Source organism: Anabrus simplex, chromosome 1 (genome assembly GCF_040414725.1).
Source record: "Anabrus simplex isolate iqAnaSimp1 chromosome 1, ASM4041472v1, whole genome shotgun sequence".
NCBI classification, from domain to species: domain Eukaryota; kingdom Metazoa; phylum Arthropoda; class Insecta; order Orthoptera; family Tettigoniidae; genus Anabrus; species Anabrus simplex.
Genome location: NC_090265.1, coordinates 402,521,396 through 402,538,986, shown reverse-complemented (window position 1 = coordinate 402,538,986; position 17,591 = coordinate 402,521,396). Strand labels below are relative to the sequence as shown.

The window sequence follows — 17,591 nt, the reverse complement described above, 5'->3', positions numbered from 1 at the left end:
AATAAATAATCTGTAAGTGTTTGTTTTTGAATTGCATATTTGGAACATTGTAACTGGGCGAAAACTTTTTATGTTCAATAAATCAATACAGAATACCCCGTCTGAAGGTTTCTCCCCTTAGGATCCTCGTTTCGTGCGAGGCTTAGACATCAGTAAGCTTTAAGGTATTTAAATAACCAACTTCGAACCACTGTGTACTGAAAGCTGTAAAGGAATAATCATTAGCCTAGTCATAGGGTGCCACGAACCTGCTTCGCAGGCGTAGCAGGCGTAGCAGGGGGAGAGGTGATGCTCCCACGTGGCGCGTCCCAGGTGGCGGATAGGGGGGTCCTAACCGGCTTGCCGGCGGACTTGAGGGAAATAAAATAGCTCTCGCGGACCAAACACACTACCCCCTGCGGGTGGGGGACGCACATGTAGAATACACCAGCGGTATCCCCTGCCTGTCATAAGAGGCGACTACAAGGGGCGACCAAGGGATGATTGAATTAGAACCATGAAACTACTCTTGATTCGTACCATCATGCGGGGGACACCATGGGTTGCATGTACTTGCGAGTAGTATCACTAAAAATTGGTACGAAATAGGTTTGTGATTAGTTGCAGTAAAAAGCCTGGCCCGGTGGATTCCAGTACCCATGTGGGCAACACCGAGGGTCTGGGCGTAGCCTGTAAGTTATACCGCTATATGAGCGGCACCGTGGGTCAGCGTTGCCTGTGATTGGTACCCACTATGTGAGGAACACCACGGGAATACCGGCGCCCGTGACTAGTACACCTAGGTGAGGAACCTTACCGGTTTGCGTTGGCTATGAGTGGCGCCATTGTGTGAGAAACACCATAGGTCTGCGTTCCCTGTACGAATTGCAATACTTGTGAGTAGTGCCATCTTGTGTGGACCACCGTGAGTCTTCGCTACTTTTGATCAGTACCCCGAAATGACAAATACCATGGTTCTACTTTACTCGCGACATGTACCATTCTGTGGGGCCTTAGACGTGAATTTAGCACCCCTTCAGACATCAAGCATCGTTGTGCTTTATAAATGGTCCCTTGGTCAGTAATACTCTAATTAACTACCTTCTTTTTGAGTCTCATCCACTGTTTTTGTTTGTTTGTTTGTTTGTTTGTTTGTTTGTTTGTTTGTTTTTGTTTTTTGCAGGGTTCATGTCCATCCATTCATTCTTCATGACATTTTTTAATTTTATTTTAGTCAGTGGATGAATTTGAATTTTTGTTATGTCATTTCGTGCCATTAGGGGCCGATGACCTTGATGTTAGGCCCCTTTAAACAACAAGCATCATCATCATCATCATCATCATCATCATCATCATCAGTCATAGGGTAAAGACAGTAGTGAGAAATGAGAATTAAAAGAAAGGAAGTAAACCTCTTCTAGAAATATAACACAACTTGTCCTAGTAATCAGCAGGTCCAGTGAACTATGACTTTCATGATATTATTTCTTATCAATGTTTCGTTTCAGGTTAGAACATGGTGGAGACGGTTACGGTGGATGTGGTCCAGGGGACTCTTAGAGGGAAGGAGACCACCTCCTCAATAACGGGAAAGACGTACTACAGCTTCTATGGAGTACCATTTGCCAAACCACCAATTGGACCACTTCGATTTAAGGTAGCCTACCATTTGTTTTGCATTTTTAATGAGCACTTCGATCTTTAGTTTTTGCTTCACATCTTCGCGTCTTGATTTGAGTTCATTGCTGAGGTTAAGAACATCTTGGTCATCATTTACGCGTCAGTCTGTTTTTAAATATTGATGCATGCATGGACATTCATTGGTTAATGAATAGTGCTTCCAGCGTCTGTACCCCTGTCGCGAAAGATTGTGTTCCGGACTCTAAATGACCTACTTTTACTTTAATTCAAAACGTAAGATAACAATAATCGTTTATGAAATTTTAGAAATTTCCCGCTTTTTTGTCATCGATATTCATCGGGTACGATTTTTTTCTCTGATACTTAATGAAATGAAGTACGACTACGTGTTAAGAAACAGCCATAGCCAGGACTAGCTGTGACACAGTACAAATATAAAAAGGAACGTGCTCGAATATACAGTCGCTAAAAGGATATGAGGGATATGAGCGTATGGTATTGCACTGCATAAGTTTCAAGCAAATAAATTCTTCTCACAAACAATTCAACCAAGAGATGCAATATTTCTTGTGGGTATACACAGGGTTTGTATTTATTTATAACACAAGTCTGTACAGCGTTATCCTCGAATTACTGCACACATTACGAATGAATAAACGAATTATCTCTCCCAGTTACGGATAATCATTAACTGTGAAGAGAACATTCATTATTGAATGAATGAATGCTCTCAGCATACAGCTGCGAAACCCCGGCATCTGAGGAAGGAACATTCCATCTACTGGAATCTAAAAAATATCACATGCAATTTAACACTTAATTACATTAAGAAATTATAATAACAACAACAATAACCACACGAAAATAAGAAATATTCTAATTACCACTATTAACCCGTTATTTCTTGTAATAACACATTTATGACTCAACCTTAGCTATCTAACCTTAGTATACCGAGCAAGTGGCTGCACGGCTTGGGTTATGTAGCCATGAACTAGCATTCGGGAGGTGGTGGGTTCGAACTCCACTGTCGGCAGTCTGAGGATGGTTTTCGTGGTTTCCCATTTCCACACCAAGCAAAGGTCGGGATTGTGCATTAATTAAGGCCACGGTCACTTCCTACTCCACTGAGCTCGATAGCTGTAGTCGCTTAAGTGCGGCCAGTATCCAGTATTCGGGAGATAGTAAGTTCGAACCCCACTGCCGGCAGCCCTGAAAATGGTTTTCCGTGGTTTCCCATTTTCACACCAGGCAAATGCTGGGGCTGTAACTTAATTAATGCCACGGTCGCTTCCTTCCCACTCCTAGCCCTTCCCTGTCCCATCGTCGCTATAAGACCTATCTGTGTCGGTGCGACGTAAAGTCAACTAGCAAAAAAAAAATTCCTACTCCTAGCCCTTTCCTGTCCCATCGTCACCATAAGACCTGCCTGTGTCGGTGCGATGTAAAGCAAGTTGAAATAAATTGGTCAGCAACAGGGTTTGTATCTTCATGGAAGCTGACCTTGTATTTTGATGGTTACAATTAAGTCTGATAAAATATTAAATTCGAGGAACATGCAATGCCATGCGCCCATTCTTTTATTTAGCTACTGTGCAATGAGGTTGATCATCCTTATTCAGATCGCTGCTGTACTCGCGTTGCTGCTTCCGGAAACCAATCACGTCGCAGATCGGCTTCTTTTGAAAATATATTAAGCTCCTTATTTATTTACGGTACTCGTAATTTCACGACTTCTTAGAAATGTATTCCTCGCCTCCGCTCTACACCCCGGTTATTCTGCTTAGAAATCAGGGATCCCTATTCATGAACCACAAGTAGTCCTTGACCTTCGTGCAAACTACAAGAGATGGCATCTCGAGAGGTCACTGTTCATTCACCCCTCACGCTTACGTGCCTGAATAACAGTTATATATGGCAATAATGGGGAGCTGCCTGACCGAGGCGGTAAAGGCATACTCGGTTCACCCGGAAGGACGTGGGTTCAATTTACAGTCAGGAAGTCGAAAAATTTAAGAAACAAGATTTCCACTTTCGGAGGTGGATATGGCCCTGTGGTTCACTCAGCCTACACAAAAAATGAGTAGCATGTTAATTCCTCGGGGCAAAGGCGGCCGGGCGTAGAGCTGAGCACTCTACACCACGAAGTGCCGAGGTTACGGATAGTGGAAGCCTTTACCTTCCACCCTCCAAAGGCCTTCATGGTCTGTATGGAGATGAATTTACATTTTTCTTTTTTAATATGGCATTCAGATCGTTTGTAGTCAAAACTTTTGACGATCTTTGCTACTTCTACCGAGAGAGTGGATGAGCGATTTGCGTCACGTAGCTCTCTGCTTACATTCGGGTGATAGTGGGTTCGAACGCTTAAGATGGTTTTCCGTGGTTTCCCATTTTCACATCAGACAAATGCTGAGGCCTGTACCTTAATTAAGGCCACGGTAGCTTCCTTCCCACTCCTAGCCCTTTCCCACCTCATAGTAGCCATAAGACCTAGCGGTATCCGCGCGACGTAATGCAAATTGTAAAGATGAAAAGTTAATTAAAAATGGTTATTTCTACTTATCCTATGAGCAACTGTTTTGACAATTTACCTGTGGCAAGTCAAACGACAGATCCCGTTTGAGTGAGGATCTGTTGGTGCAGATGCAAATAGCTTTAACTGACATGATGTGAAACCACAAGAAACCATCATCAGGGCTGCCGGCAGTTGGGTTTGAACCCACTATCTCCCGAATGCAAGCTGACAACTGAGCACCCCTAACCGCACGGCCAACTCTCTCGGTGCAAAATTTAAAACACCGCAACTAATGCAAGTGGGATTTATGAAATGAAATGACAAATCTTGTTCCTGTGGTTCGGATACGATCCAATGGTCACGGTACCAGCAGTCGCAGACTTGCTTTAAGTTTACCAATTCAAGTGGAAACGATGGATTGTGGCAGAAGTTTAACCCTTTAAATATCATCTGATCGTTCAGATTTCCCTAGACCCTTACACAACTCTCCAAGCTGTTTTGCCTGAAAATACACACTCGGTATCTTTGTTAGTGTCTGAGAAATATTTTATTACTTTTTTCGCCATTTGTTATTTTAAAACTGAAAGTTTATTTTTGCAAATAGGCGAAAACCTTTAAATATTTTTAAAGTAGCAAACCTATGTAAATAAAGCACAAAATTTGTTTGTTGCCTTTTGGTTTCTATACATTCTGAAAACAACACTTACGTATGTTTTCATCAGATTTCATTGGAGCAAATCCTCGTCACATTGTTTAACAGTGGACTCCATGACTTCATTACGGATGGCACATCAGAGAATATTCATCTGTCTAATTCCATGGTCTGCAAGACAATCCATACGGTCAAGGAAATGGACTTGAAACTCCTGTCTGATCATGACACTGTTCCAGTATTCTCTGACTGGTAATAAGTGAGCGATGTTACTGGAAATAATGATCAGCCGTGGCTGCTCGACATTGGACTGGGGATGTTAAAGTCTGGTGCTGAAACTAAATATAGCGTGTGTTTTTTCCTAAATGTGTATATTAGTCAGTGAACGCCAACGTGTTTCTTCAGTGCCGTAGAATTGTGAACACCTGCCATCAGACCCCCTTAACCCATTTGGACTGGCCGCCACTATTGATAGTACGATTAGATTGTATTTGGGACTTCCATTATCAAGTCACACCTTCTTTTTAATAGAATTCTAATCGATTCGTCCATCCGGTGAAAAATTGGCCTGAGGTAATCATCACTTGGGGCTGCCTCCGTGGCTCAGACGGCAGCGCGTCGGCCTCTCACCGCTGGATACCGTGGTTCAAATCCCGGACACTACAAGTGAGATTTGTGCTGGACAAAGCGGAGGCGGGACAGGTTTTTCTCCGGGTACTCCGGTTTTCCCTGTCATCTTTCATTCCAGCAACAATCCCCATTCTCATTTCATAGCATCTATCAGTCATTAATAAATCACATCGGGAGTGGCGACCCCATCGTCCTAATAGCCTATATCTTCATCACTCATTCCATCCCTGACCCGGTCAATAACTGGAAAACAGGTTGTAGGTTTTCATTTTCAATCATCACTTGATGCATTTGTTCAGGGTTAAAGATGGTTTAAGTATAACATTGAGCACACTGCTCTCACCGTCTACACCCGGGGCCAAAAATAACTTGATACCTTCCTAATTAGACACAGGCCGCTCTACCGTGCAGAGCAGAGCCAAAATGTCCTTAAAGGAATGACGTTACCTTCCTACGCGAAAACAAAAGTATTTTGTCCGAGTAGTGGCAGGGTTTAAGATTCATCCTCCTCGTTCCAGACAGCAAATAGTACAGACACACAGGGAACAGTAATTACAAACAAGGACATTCCTATCGCACAGAAAATGTACTCCGACCGTCTAAATGTATTGTCTTTGGGAAATTTAGGCCACACGGAGTTTCTATGACCGAATATTTTCTAGCCCCACGTTGGGCGCCAAATGTAACTGTTCCACCTCGTCAAAACACTTGGGGAGATGAAAGTTATTACTTTGGGACACATGAATATTAAATAAACTATTTGCGAAGACAGCCCGACCGTAGACTTCTAGAGCACTGACTTCCAAGAACTAATTATTTATTTTCTTCTTTCAGGATGCCGAACCTCCTGAGCCATGGACAGGAATTCGGGACGCTCTGACGGAGGGTCAAATGTGTTCTCAGTATGCAATGCTTGAAAAAAGATTTGACGGAAGTGAGGATTGTCTCTACCTCAACGTGTACACTCCACAGGTAAGACTGTGTGTCTGTTAGGTCATCAGCCCAGAGGCTGGTTGGATCCTCAGATAGCACCGCCAAAGGCTATGCAGTTATAGGAAAACCAATGGCAGAGCCCAAATGAGGCGTACTAGGCAAGATGAGGACTGAGGTAGTTTGCCATTGCTTTCCTCACTGGACCAGAAGGTGCCACTGTAGCACGACTGATCCTATCAGCAACACCTTTCATAACACTAGGACACTATTTGTGCTCCAAATGTCATTACTCAGCACCACTCATATCCCAGCAGCTTCCATATTGTCACAGCCATGGATGAGGCTGGGATTTCGGTGGAAGCTACACTTTGCTCTGGCCTGTGCCAAGAGACGGATACAAAAATACTGCATCCATCAAGAAATGGCAACAGGCACAGGTAAGACTCATCCACGGAAATTATTCATAGATGATGCAGTATAAAATAATTGTTACTGAAATACTCCGATATCTCGGCGTCTATGATAACTAAAAATGGTTAGTGAGACATAAAACCCAATAGCATTGTTAATAGTACTGTATTAATCTACAATATATATATATATATATATATATATATATATATATATATATATTGTACCAGGAAGGCCTAGGTCCTGGTCCATGTTAATTGAAAGAAATGTTATTTCCAGCATTAAAGATCCGACCGACGTACGAACATCCATGTAAAGAATGTTCCAGTATGTGCCAGACCCTACGAGTGCGCTAGGCGGAGTCAAGTGACGTCACCTGCCGCTTGAAGCTCACCTCCCCTAGAGATATTTCTCGAAAGAAATTTTCTTTTAACAGCTTTTTAACGCCTTAACCAATTTCAACGGGACAAACGCTGAATTATAGTAAACATCATAAAAGTTAATCCCTGTAAATTTCAAATTAATTCATCAAACGGTTGTTGAGTTATAATAATTTAAAGTCTCAACGAAATTACGTAATCATGGTCACAAGGCCGAGAGAGCCGCCACCCCTCCCTGCGCTGGTATCTATATATGTCAAGGCCAGACAGCCCGCAAACTAGTACAAGGACAAGCAAACAGCTGTGTGAGTGAGATAGCGAAGAGACCGGCCCGCGTACAGTATGTTCGCGCAGTCACGGTAGAAGTACTTTCCGTCGTATCTCCGGAACGCGAAATTCTATCACCGATAGAATTATTAAAGGACGTCGCACTGCAGTTAGTATACCGCGTTGCGATTACAATATAATCCTAAAGACATTTAAGACTGTAACGCGAGTGAACTTATTGGAGTACAAATATTAACTATTTCATTACGTGTGGACTTAGGTAACTTCAAGTAACATTGAACTTTTACTGAGCCTAATACTTAGAATTACCAGAACTCATATTCACGTCACACCAACATAAGACTCACAGTAGTAATTTGAGTGAAAAAGTGAGAACTTTTCTGTGTTAATATAACATTATAGTAACAGGATTAGCAGAAAATAATCCCTAGCAACTTCAGACTGTGTTCAAAGACTGTGCTTATCGACTTACTTTCTTTTTTTTTATGTGAACTGTGTGATTATGAACGTTTCAATAACGACTGTAAATAGCATTTCGTACAGAAAGGACTGTGATTCTTCATACGCCATTTTCGTGTGCGAAAATCACCCGAACAAGCTACAACTCAACGTGATCCAGTTCCAGCCGTCATCACCTCATTGGGAACGTCAACATCGCCAATCCTGATTCTACATGGAACATTCCAGACGTCCATCTTTCGACATTTGGTAGCAACAGTTCTTGTCATAAGTGAGTAACAAACTGACTAAACCTTTTCATTTATTTTGAACAGTGAAACTTCAGTGTCGCGTGTGAACAATTTTCATAATTTCTCAAAAGTGATAAATTTAATTTCAGTAGAAAGACTGTAGGCTTTCAAGTGTGCTATATATCGAGATTGACGAACTGAGAACTGAAAACTTTGATAATTTCTCATTATAAAAGTGTGCTTAGGTTTAAAAAGACTTTAGGTGGAAATTCCCACATATGAAAGACTTTGAAACCAATGATATTTATGCCATTTTTTTTAAGGAGATTATTTTCGACATTTAATTTCTATGCAAAATTTGAGTCAATAATCATACCGCAGGGTGAAAAATTAATGAATCGTTTTAAGAAAAAAATTATTTACCATCTATTATTCGCTCTGCGAGACTATCCTTCTCTGTATCGGCTCCAAAACCCAGTTCCACTCCCTGAGGTCCTACTCATGCCCTTTGCCCACAACTTTTCCTGGTACAGAGAGGATAGTAAAGTAATAGATGGCGCCGCAACTTCAAGGGCTCGATTTTGGAGCCGTGCTATAATAATAAATGACGTCGCAACTTCAAGGGTTCAACTTGGAGCCGTGCTATAATAACAGATGATGCGCCCGTAATAATCGCAATATTCAGGGTTCGATTCAAGTCATTGTATTTTGCGCACAGGATCCGACTGCAATCATTACGAACACGAAGAATTTGTTGTATTTGACTTATCGAATATTCCGGAAACATGGATAACTTACTTGCAGCTATCGAAGCTCTCAGGCTTAGCATTAACGATCAGAATGCCAAGATTGATAGGTCTAATAACCAGATAACACAACTACAGTCACAAATGGTAGAGTCTAATAACCAATTGCAGGCTCAAATGATCGAGTCTAATTCCCAACTACAGGCTCAAAATACTCAACTTCAACAACAAATGCAGGCACAAAATACTCAACTTCAAGCGCAGTTAACTGAGTCAAATAGTAAGGTTGAAGACTTAACTTCTAAAATTGACAGGACCTTGGACACTAAGTTTGCTGAGCGGATAAAGTCATTAATAAAAGACTCACCGAATCTAGTGCCCTTATCGAGCAACGATTCCGTGAAGCTGGAACTCGCCTCGAAAAGAAACTTACTGATTCTAGTGCACAAGTCGAAGCTACATTGAAAAACATGCGGGATCAGTTTGTTGAAAATTTAGAGTCTATTAAGGAAGAAATAAAGACAGAGGTCGTCAAGTCTTTAGACAAAGATCTTAGAAATGTTCTTCCTTCCGTTCAAGCATTTTCCACTGAACTTAAAGATTTACGGACTGAATTTCAAGAATCCCATGGTAACATCTCACAAACTCAAGCAAAGTTAGCTCAGGTGCAGGAAACCTTGCGAGATGCATTAAAGAGCGACGTGGGTAAATTACGAAGCGAGATAGGATTAATTAAGAGCACGCAAGGAGAACTCGACAAGCGTATTACAGGACAGCTAGATAGCACGCATACCCAGATAGCTGCTTTCTGTAAAGACGTACAAGTCATTAAAACTGACTTGAGAAATGAAATAAAAAGTTTAGACACCTCAATTAATTCTAAAATTAAAAATTTGTCCGAAGAAATGAATCAAATTAAACTTAAAGAACATACAACTGATGTCACAATTCCTGGTTCGTCGAGGTAAATACACAATACAACTACCCTTATTAAAGTACCAGATGACAAACCAGTCAAATTTTCAGGACGTGATGAGTACACCGCTCAAGAATTTTTGTTAAATGTCGACGATTACCTGGAAGAGAATAGGGTAGAGGACGATAGGAAACTTAGAGTAGTATCCAAACTTCTAGAAGGACGAGCCTTATCATGGTTCATAGCTTTTAAGAGCAATTTTAAAAACTATGATGACTTTAAACAGGCACTTCTTAAACGCTTTTGGGATTCAGAAAGACAGCACCTTGTCAAGATGCAACTCTACTCTAGCAAATACAATACTTCAGTCAATACTTCCCGATATTCAGGTTACTGTCTAATGCAATTAAATAAACTCCAGTTTTTAGATCCACCTTTGCCAGATATTGAACTTATTCAGATCCTGACACTTCAATATCCGCCTCATGTTCAAGAGATACTAGTCGCTGCCAACATTAAAACATTGGAGCATTTTGACGCTACTTTGCGTAGGTTAGATACGGCTAATACCCAATCTAGTCCGAAAACTAACAGGAGTCGAGAAATAAATACGAATTCTGCGGAAATAAAACCTCCGGAGAGAGAGGAACCCAGGATACGTGAAGAAGGCAGATTAAGCCCTACTAACCCAACCAGATTCCGGAATTTTAGACGTCAGAGGAATCAGGATAGACACCCTTACCAACCTAGGAATTCATGGAGACAGCGCGAAAGCACTCCTGAAGGAAATCGTGAGGCCAGACGGCGAGAACTCGAAAGTAGATGGAAGGACACACGGGAATACATCAGGGAGAGAAACCGTAATCCTGAAGAACCTGGAGCGACATCCCTGGAATATCAACGTCAATTCGGACCAAGAGAACAAAGATCACCCGATCCTGACCCAACAGGCGCTATCAAAAAAAAACGCCGATCTCGCAATAGGGAGATTGACTACCGAACACGATGAGGTCGAAACGTCAAATTATTGTACTGCTGTTATCAATTACTGGCATATTGACGATTCCGAATTACTATTCGAAGACGCACAAACACTAAGGCCAATTATTACACGTTCATTACCTGTCATAACAGTACGCACAGGCAACCTACAGGTGATTACGCTCATCGATTCTGGAGCGCAAGCTTCTTTAATTTCTGATAAGCTTGTAGACTCGCTGAAAGATCAGAACAATGTTTTGTTATTACCTGCAGCTCAGATTAAAGTAAGAGGGATAGTTCCTGATAAGATTGTTAAATGCAAATCCCAGGCATTTTTAGAGTTTGAAATTAACAGTCAGATGTTCGAACACATATTTTTGGTAGTATCACGTCTTAACTTCAACTTAATACTTGGATCAGATTTTATGATCAAATACAAAGGAACCATTGACTATGATGCCAACCTCGTAAGATTACAGAATAATTCCGTAGAACTACAGCTGGTAGGACGAAGTGACCTGGAAGTTCAAGAGAAGGGAGCCCGTTTTGAAGAAGCCGGTGGTGACATTATTAAGCCCGCTGTAAGCGAGGTTGCGCCAGCCGTAGCAGAAAGTAGAAAGGGTGACCAAAGTGAGGACGACGCGGAGTCCCTATTCAATGAGAACTCCATTATAGGTCCGGATTATATAATGTCAATAGCCAGTGTGGTTGAAGACCCGGAAATTAAATTAAAATTGGAGGAGGCTAAAAATGACGTTTTACAGAAATTTGCATGTGTATTCGATGACAAGCCTGGAGAGATAGCTGATTACGAATATCATCTTGATGTAAATGACTTGTCTCCTTATCAGAAGAAACCATATCCCGTACCCGAGAAATATCGAGAAGAAGTTCGTAACTTAATTCGAGGGTATTTATAACTCAGCCAATTTAAAACAATATGTACCACAGGAAGAGTAAAGCCTGGAAAAGAAAATCCTGCGTATTTTCTTTTCGTCCAACCAAGGGGAAGATGTACCAGGAAGGCCTAGGTCCTGGTCCATGTTAATTGAAAGAAATGTTATTTCCAGCATTAAAGATCCGACCGACGTACGAACATCCATGTAAAGAATGTTCCAGTATGTGCCAGACCCTACGAGTGCGCTAGGCGGAGTCAAGTGACGTCACCTGCCGCTTGAAGCTCACCTCCCCTAGAGATATTTCTCGAAAGAAATTTTCTTTTAACAGCTTTTTAACGCCTTAACCAATTTCAACGGGACAAACGCTGAATTATAGTAAACATCATAAAAGTTAATCCCTGTAAATTTCAAATTAATTCATCAAACGGTTGTTGAGTTATAATAATTTAAAGTCTCAACGAAATTACGTAATCATGGTCACAAGGCCGAGAGAGCCGCCACCCCTCCCTGCGCTGGTATCTATATATGTCAAGGCCAGACAGCCCGCAAACTAGTACAAGGACAAGCAAACAGCTGTGTGAGTGAGATAGCGAAGAGACCGGCCCGCGTACAGTATGTTCGCGCAGTCACGGTAGAAGTACTTTCCGTCGTATCTCCGGAACGCGAAATTCTATCACCGATAGAATTATTAAAGGACGTCGCACTGCAGTTAGTATACCGCGTTGCGATTACAATATAATCCTAAAGACATTTAAGACTGTAACGCGAGTGAACTTATTGGAGTACAAATATTAACTATTTCATTACGTGTGGACTTAGGTAACTTCAAGTAACATTGAACTTTTACTGAGCCTAATACTTAGAATTACCAGAACTCATATTCACGTCACACCAACATAAGACTCACAGTAGTAATTTGAGTGAAAAAGTGAGAACTTTTCTGTGTTAATATAACATTATAGTAACAGGATTAGCAGAAAATAATCCCTAGCAACTTCAGACTGTGTTCAAAGACTGTGCTTATCGACTTACTTTCTTTTTTTTTTATGTGAACTGTGTGATTATGAACGTTTCAATAACGACTGTAAATAGCATTTCGTACAGAAAGGACTGTGATTCTTCATACGCCATTTTCGTGTGCGAAAATCACCCGAACAAGCTACAACTCAACGTGATCCAGTTCCAGCCGTCATCACCTCATTGGGAACGTCAACATCGCCAATCCTGATTCTACATGGAACATTCCAGACGTCCATCTTTCGACATTTGGTAGCAACAGTTCTTGTCATAAGTGAGTAACAAACTGACTAAACCTTTTCATTTATTTTGAACAGTGAAACTTCAGTGTCGCGTGTGAACAATTTTCATAATTTCTCAAAAGTGATAAATTTAATTTCAGTAGAAAGACTGTAGGCTTTCAAGTGTGCTATATATCGAGATTGACGAACTGAGAACTGAAAACTTTGATAATTTCTCATTATAAAAGTGTGCTTAGGTTTAAAAAGACTTTAGGTGGAAATTCCCACATATGAAAGACTTTGAAACCAATGATATTTATGCCATTTTTTTTTAAGGAGATTATTTTCGACATTTAATTTCTATGCAAAATTTGAGTCAATAATCATACCGCAGGGTGAAAAATTAATGAATCGTTTTAAGAAAAAAAATTATTTACCATCTATTATTCGCTCTGCGAGACTATCCTTCTCTGTATCGGCTCCAAAACCCAGTTCCACTCCCTGAGGTCCTACTCATGCCCTTTGCCCACAACTTTTCCTGGTACAATATATATATAATCCCCATTCCGGTTGTCATTCGCAGCGAATATGAAAAAACGGGACAGTTTCAACAGCAGAAATTCGCACCAGATATAAGTTGTTGTTTCTCCTTCACAAGAAAAATACTACGAAATTCTCACAACCACGAATTTGTTAATTTTTAAAGAAAATTTTGTGTCTGAAGCTTCGTTATATATGGTTGCGAACAATCATTGAATAACATAAAGATGGCGACACGTATTGTAAATGCATTCGCTGCGTACGGCAAAGATTTGTGCCCGTTGCCGTGCTGTCATACCATGAATTAAGGGGGATGTTTTCATTCCCCTTCCCGAAGGGAAGGGGCGGGCCACCTAGAAGGTTACGCCTTCTCTCTGGCCAGGAGATTTGGCGGGGTTTGGGGATTTGATTGAGTTGGGTGATAAAAAGGGGAAGGGAGCTTCGGTTGTTAAGGAGATGTGGTGGTTTGGCCTATTGGCTAAAGTGCGTAGCTGTTCTGTGCTTTATTACAAGTGTTTACATATACATTTGTGCCTACAGATTTTACATGAAGGTTACAATTATTTGTGCTTACAGATTTTACATTAGGGTTACATTTGTTAATACATGTGATTTTGAATAATACTGGGCTGTGGGTATGGTGGGATGAAGATGGTTGGGAGCAGGTGTGAGGTTAGGAGCTGTAGGGTGGCTGTACAATTGTGAAGGGAGGTGATGAGGAGGTGGAGGAGATCCACTGTGGATGGGGGCGGGCGGTGGGGGTTGGGTTGAGGGAGAGGTGGGAGGACTTGTCGTTGTGGAGGGATTGGAGTGGGGGGTGGTCGGGGCGATGGTGCTCAGTGACTGATGGGTGGCGGGTAGTTGAGGGTGGTGAATAGGAGGGTTCCACTCGGTGGTGTTCGCCGAATATTTGGGCTCCTGTAGCGATGAGTTGTTGGACGTCTTGCTCTGCTGGTAGTTGAAGCCGGACCATGTACGTTGGGCCATGATTGTTCCGTATCCTTATGGCCTTCTTCACAGGGACACCTGTGGCCCGAAGTTCATGGAGTATGTCCCTTTCTGCGATGTCCGGGATGATGCCTCGTAGAACACAGCTGTATGTGAACTTGAGAGATGGTGGCTGCTGGGTCGGCGTTGCGTGGTCAGCGGTGTAATCTGATAGAGTCATTTCAGACGTTGCCTGCTGGGGGCTGAGGGGTTGGTTAGTAGGAGGGGGGGGAGTTGTTGTCATGACCGGGGAGGAATGGCAGGTTGTACTGGTGGTGCTTACAGTTGAGGAATGAGTGCTGGCAGTAGTTGTGATGGTTGTGATTGTAGTTGTGGTAAGGAGAGAGAGTGGGAGTGGTATTGTCTTTATGGGGGCTCATGGAGGATGGGAATGTACTCAGGCTTAGTTTCCAGCTGGTCTAAGATGGACTGCGGCGGTGATATAACGGCGTAATTGTGGTTCCTTATGTTGGCTCCGTCGATGAGTAGGCGGCTCATGACTTGCACTAGTAGGTGTTCTGAGGGTTTCTTGCTGCGGCCATCTATTACGCGGTATACATTCGCTATCTGGGCATTTTGTGTTGTGAGTTCTTGGTAAATTTCTATCTCTGGGATAGAAAGATCTACCCATGTGATGAGCACATAGGGTATGTTTGGTGGTAGTGGGGAGGCGACTGCCAACTAGGCGTCTGCCTATTTATGCTTTATTGGGCTCGGCTAGGCTGCTAGTAGAGATGAGGGCCACCCGGCCGAGAAAAAAAAAGTTCGGGATATGCTTTTAGTGATAGTTCGGAGTTCGGACTGTATGTACCAGTCAATGAGCATTTCACAAATGTGCAGCCAGAACTGAAGCTAACGGACATAGGCTGCAACATTATAGCTCGGTATTTCTGTTATTGACCAAGTTACTTTACTTGAAGTAAATACAAGGATTCAGTACTATTGTTTGAGTTTATCGAGATGTCAAAAAGAGTTGCAACAAAAATGAAGGCACGGGCTTGGGGAAGAAATCAGAGATCTGCATATAAATGGTGGGAAATTGAAAATGGCCGTCAGATTAGATGTAGGAAGTTTGAACCAATTCTAACGACTTCAAATTTCAGTGCCAGAAGGATTTTATGTATCCATTTTTTCGATACCTTCTCAGCCGATTTTAAATTACTTTTCTATATGGACCAAAATGAAGATTTTTTAACCAAAAAAGGACTATAAATGCTGTTGAGCCAAACTACAGTGTGTCTCAAACCTTTTGGGTCAAACTGAAACAAGTGATAGTGGGTCCACGTCCGATTATAATGAGATAGGGAAATAATTGGTCGGAAATGCATATTTATTGTGTTATGGACAAACACAGCGTAATTGTAAACATAGTAATTGTCCAAAGTGACGACCGCCAGTCACAACGCATGTATCTGCTCTGCCGCACTCTCGCAAAGATCGCGGGTGTCTGTTGTACACTAGAACAGGCAGCGGGTGATAAACAGCGTATACTCCTGACAATCAAACAGATGTACTATACACAACTTAGCTCATAGCACGTGTGTCATGTGACGACTACATGCATCGCTCCTGCGCATTAACCTGTCCCGCACTCACACCACTATCCCTGTTGTCAGTTGCCCATTGCACTAGACAGTTTGTGATGTGTCCATGGTGAGGTGTGTTACTGTGTACAGTGCATGACGCGTAGTCAAAGGGGGAACGTTACTCGTCACGAGAGTTGGCAGAGGTGCGGCAGGATGTAGTGCCCGTAAAACAGCACGATTGTACAGAGAACGCTTTCCCAACAGGTGTCATCTTAATTGGAAGAAGTTATCTCCGTGGATACCAAGTTACGAGAGACGGGGTCGCTCACGCCACAGAGAACCAACCAAAGTTCCCGCCAAAGACATATCCGAACACCAGACTTTGAGGAGATGATGTTGGATCGCGTGGCCGACCACCCAGCAACTAGCACCCGCCAACTTGCCTGTGAAATGCACACTTCGAAGGATACCGTGGAAAGTACTGGCTGAACTGGTGCTACACCCCTATCATAATGAACGTGTGCAAGGATGGTGCAACAGTCATGTCTGGAGTGAGGAAAATCCCCACGCCACCCACATCGGTGGCCACCAGCAACGATTCTCTGTCAACGTATGGGAGGGCATTGTCCACGATCGCCTAATAGGACCTCATTTGCTGCCTCCCGTTTGCCTGATCCACGTTACCTGGTGTTCTTGCGAAATGTGCTGCCACAATTCCTGCAGACTCTACAACTTGTTGTCCGCGAAAGGATGTAGTTTCAACACGACTTTGCACCATCCTATTTCGATGTTAATATCCGCGAGCAGCTTAACAACAGATACCCTCATCGTTGGATTGGAAGGGGAGGTCCTGTCCCATGGCCAGCGCGATCGCCGTATCTCACACCTCTGGACTTTTCTCTCTTGAGTTACGTCAAGGCGTTGGTGTATGAAGCTCCCGTAGAAACGGATGAAGACTTGCTTGCTACGGTCCAAAATGCCTGTTTCCTGGTACAACAGACACAGGGATCTTTGGAAGAGTGCAGCAGAATTTCATGCGCCGTTGCCATGCATGCATTAAGACTGGCGGTCGTAACTTTGAAAAATTACTATGAGCTACGTTGTTGTTGTTGTTGTTGTTGTTGTTATGCGGTGTACGCTGTGAATGTCCATAAACAATAAATATGCATATCTGACCATTGGTTCAATATCTCAACATAATCGGTTGTGGACTCACTTCACCTGTTCTAATTTGACCCAAGAGGTTTGAGACACCCTGTATAGAGAATGGCTTCTAAAGCTCAACCACACACTTACCCTCATTCAGGCCTAATGAAGTACACTCCAAAAACATACGCAAACGCACATCATTCAACGTTACAATGAAGTAACACACACAATACACACTCACGAAAATAAAAAAAAATACCCTGAAATGGTCGAAACTGACTCATGACTGGTGAGGAACTGGACCCGTGCCTTTTATACAAATAAAACCCAGTATAGAAAGGCAATAACCCAAGACAGATGTAGTTTAAAACACAATAGGGCTTACTAAATTAAACTTTGGCTAAAGCAAGGATAAAGCAGAGTATAACATACAGTGGAAACGTAAGAAAAGTCGATACAACTTACATGCATAATCATGGACCCTTTAG

At 42.3% G+C, this 17,591-nt stretch overlaps 1 protein-coding gene across 1 annotated transcript in view; it reads left to right on the top strand.

Moving 5' to 3' along the window:
* The window catches only part of LOC136856849 (esterase FE4), a 150,203-nt gene that overhangs the window by 59,917 nt on the left and 72,695 nt on the right, over positions 1–17,591 (top strand). Inside the window, exons 2-3 of the mRNA XM_067135034.2 lie at positions 1,488–1,636; positions 6,255–6,392. Of these exons, the coding sequence (XP_066991135.2) occupies positions 1,496–1,636; positions 6,255–6,392 (279 nt within the window). The 5' untranslated portion in view covers positions 1,488–1,495. The remainder of the gene's footprint in view (positions 1–1,487; positions 1,637–6,254; positions 6,393–17,591) is intronic.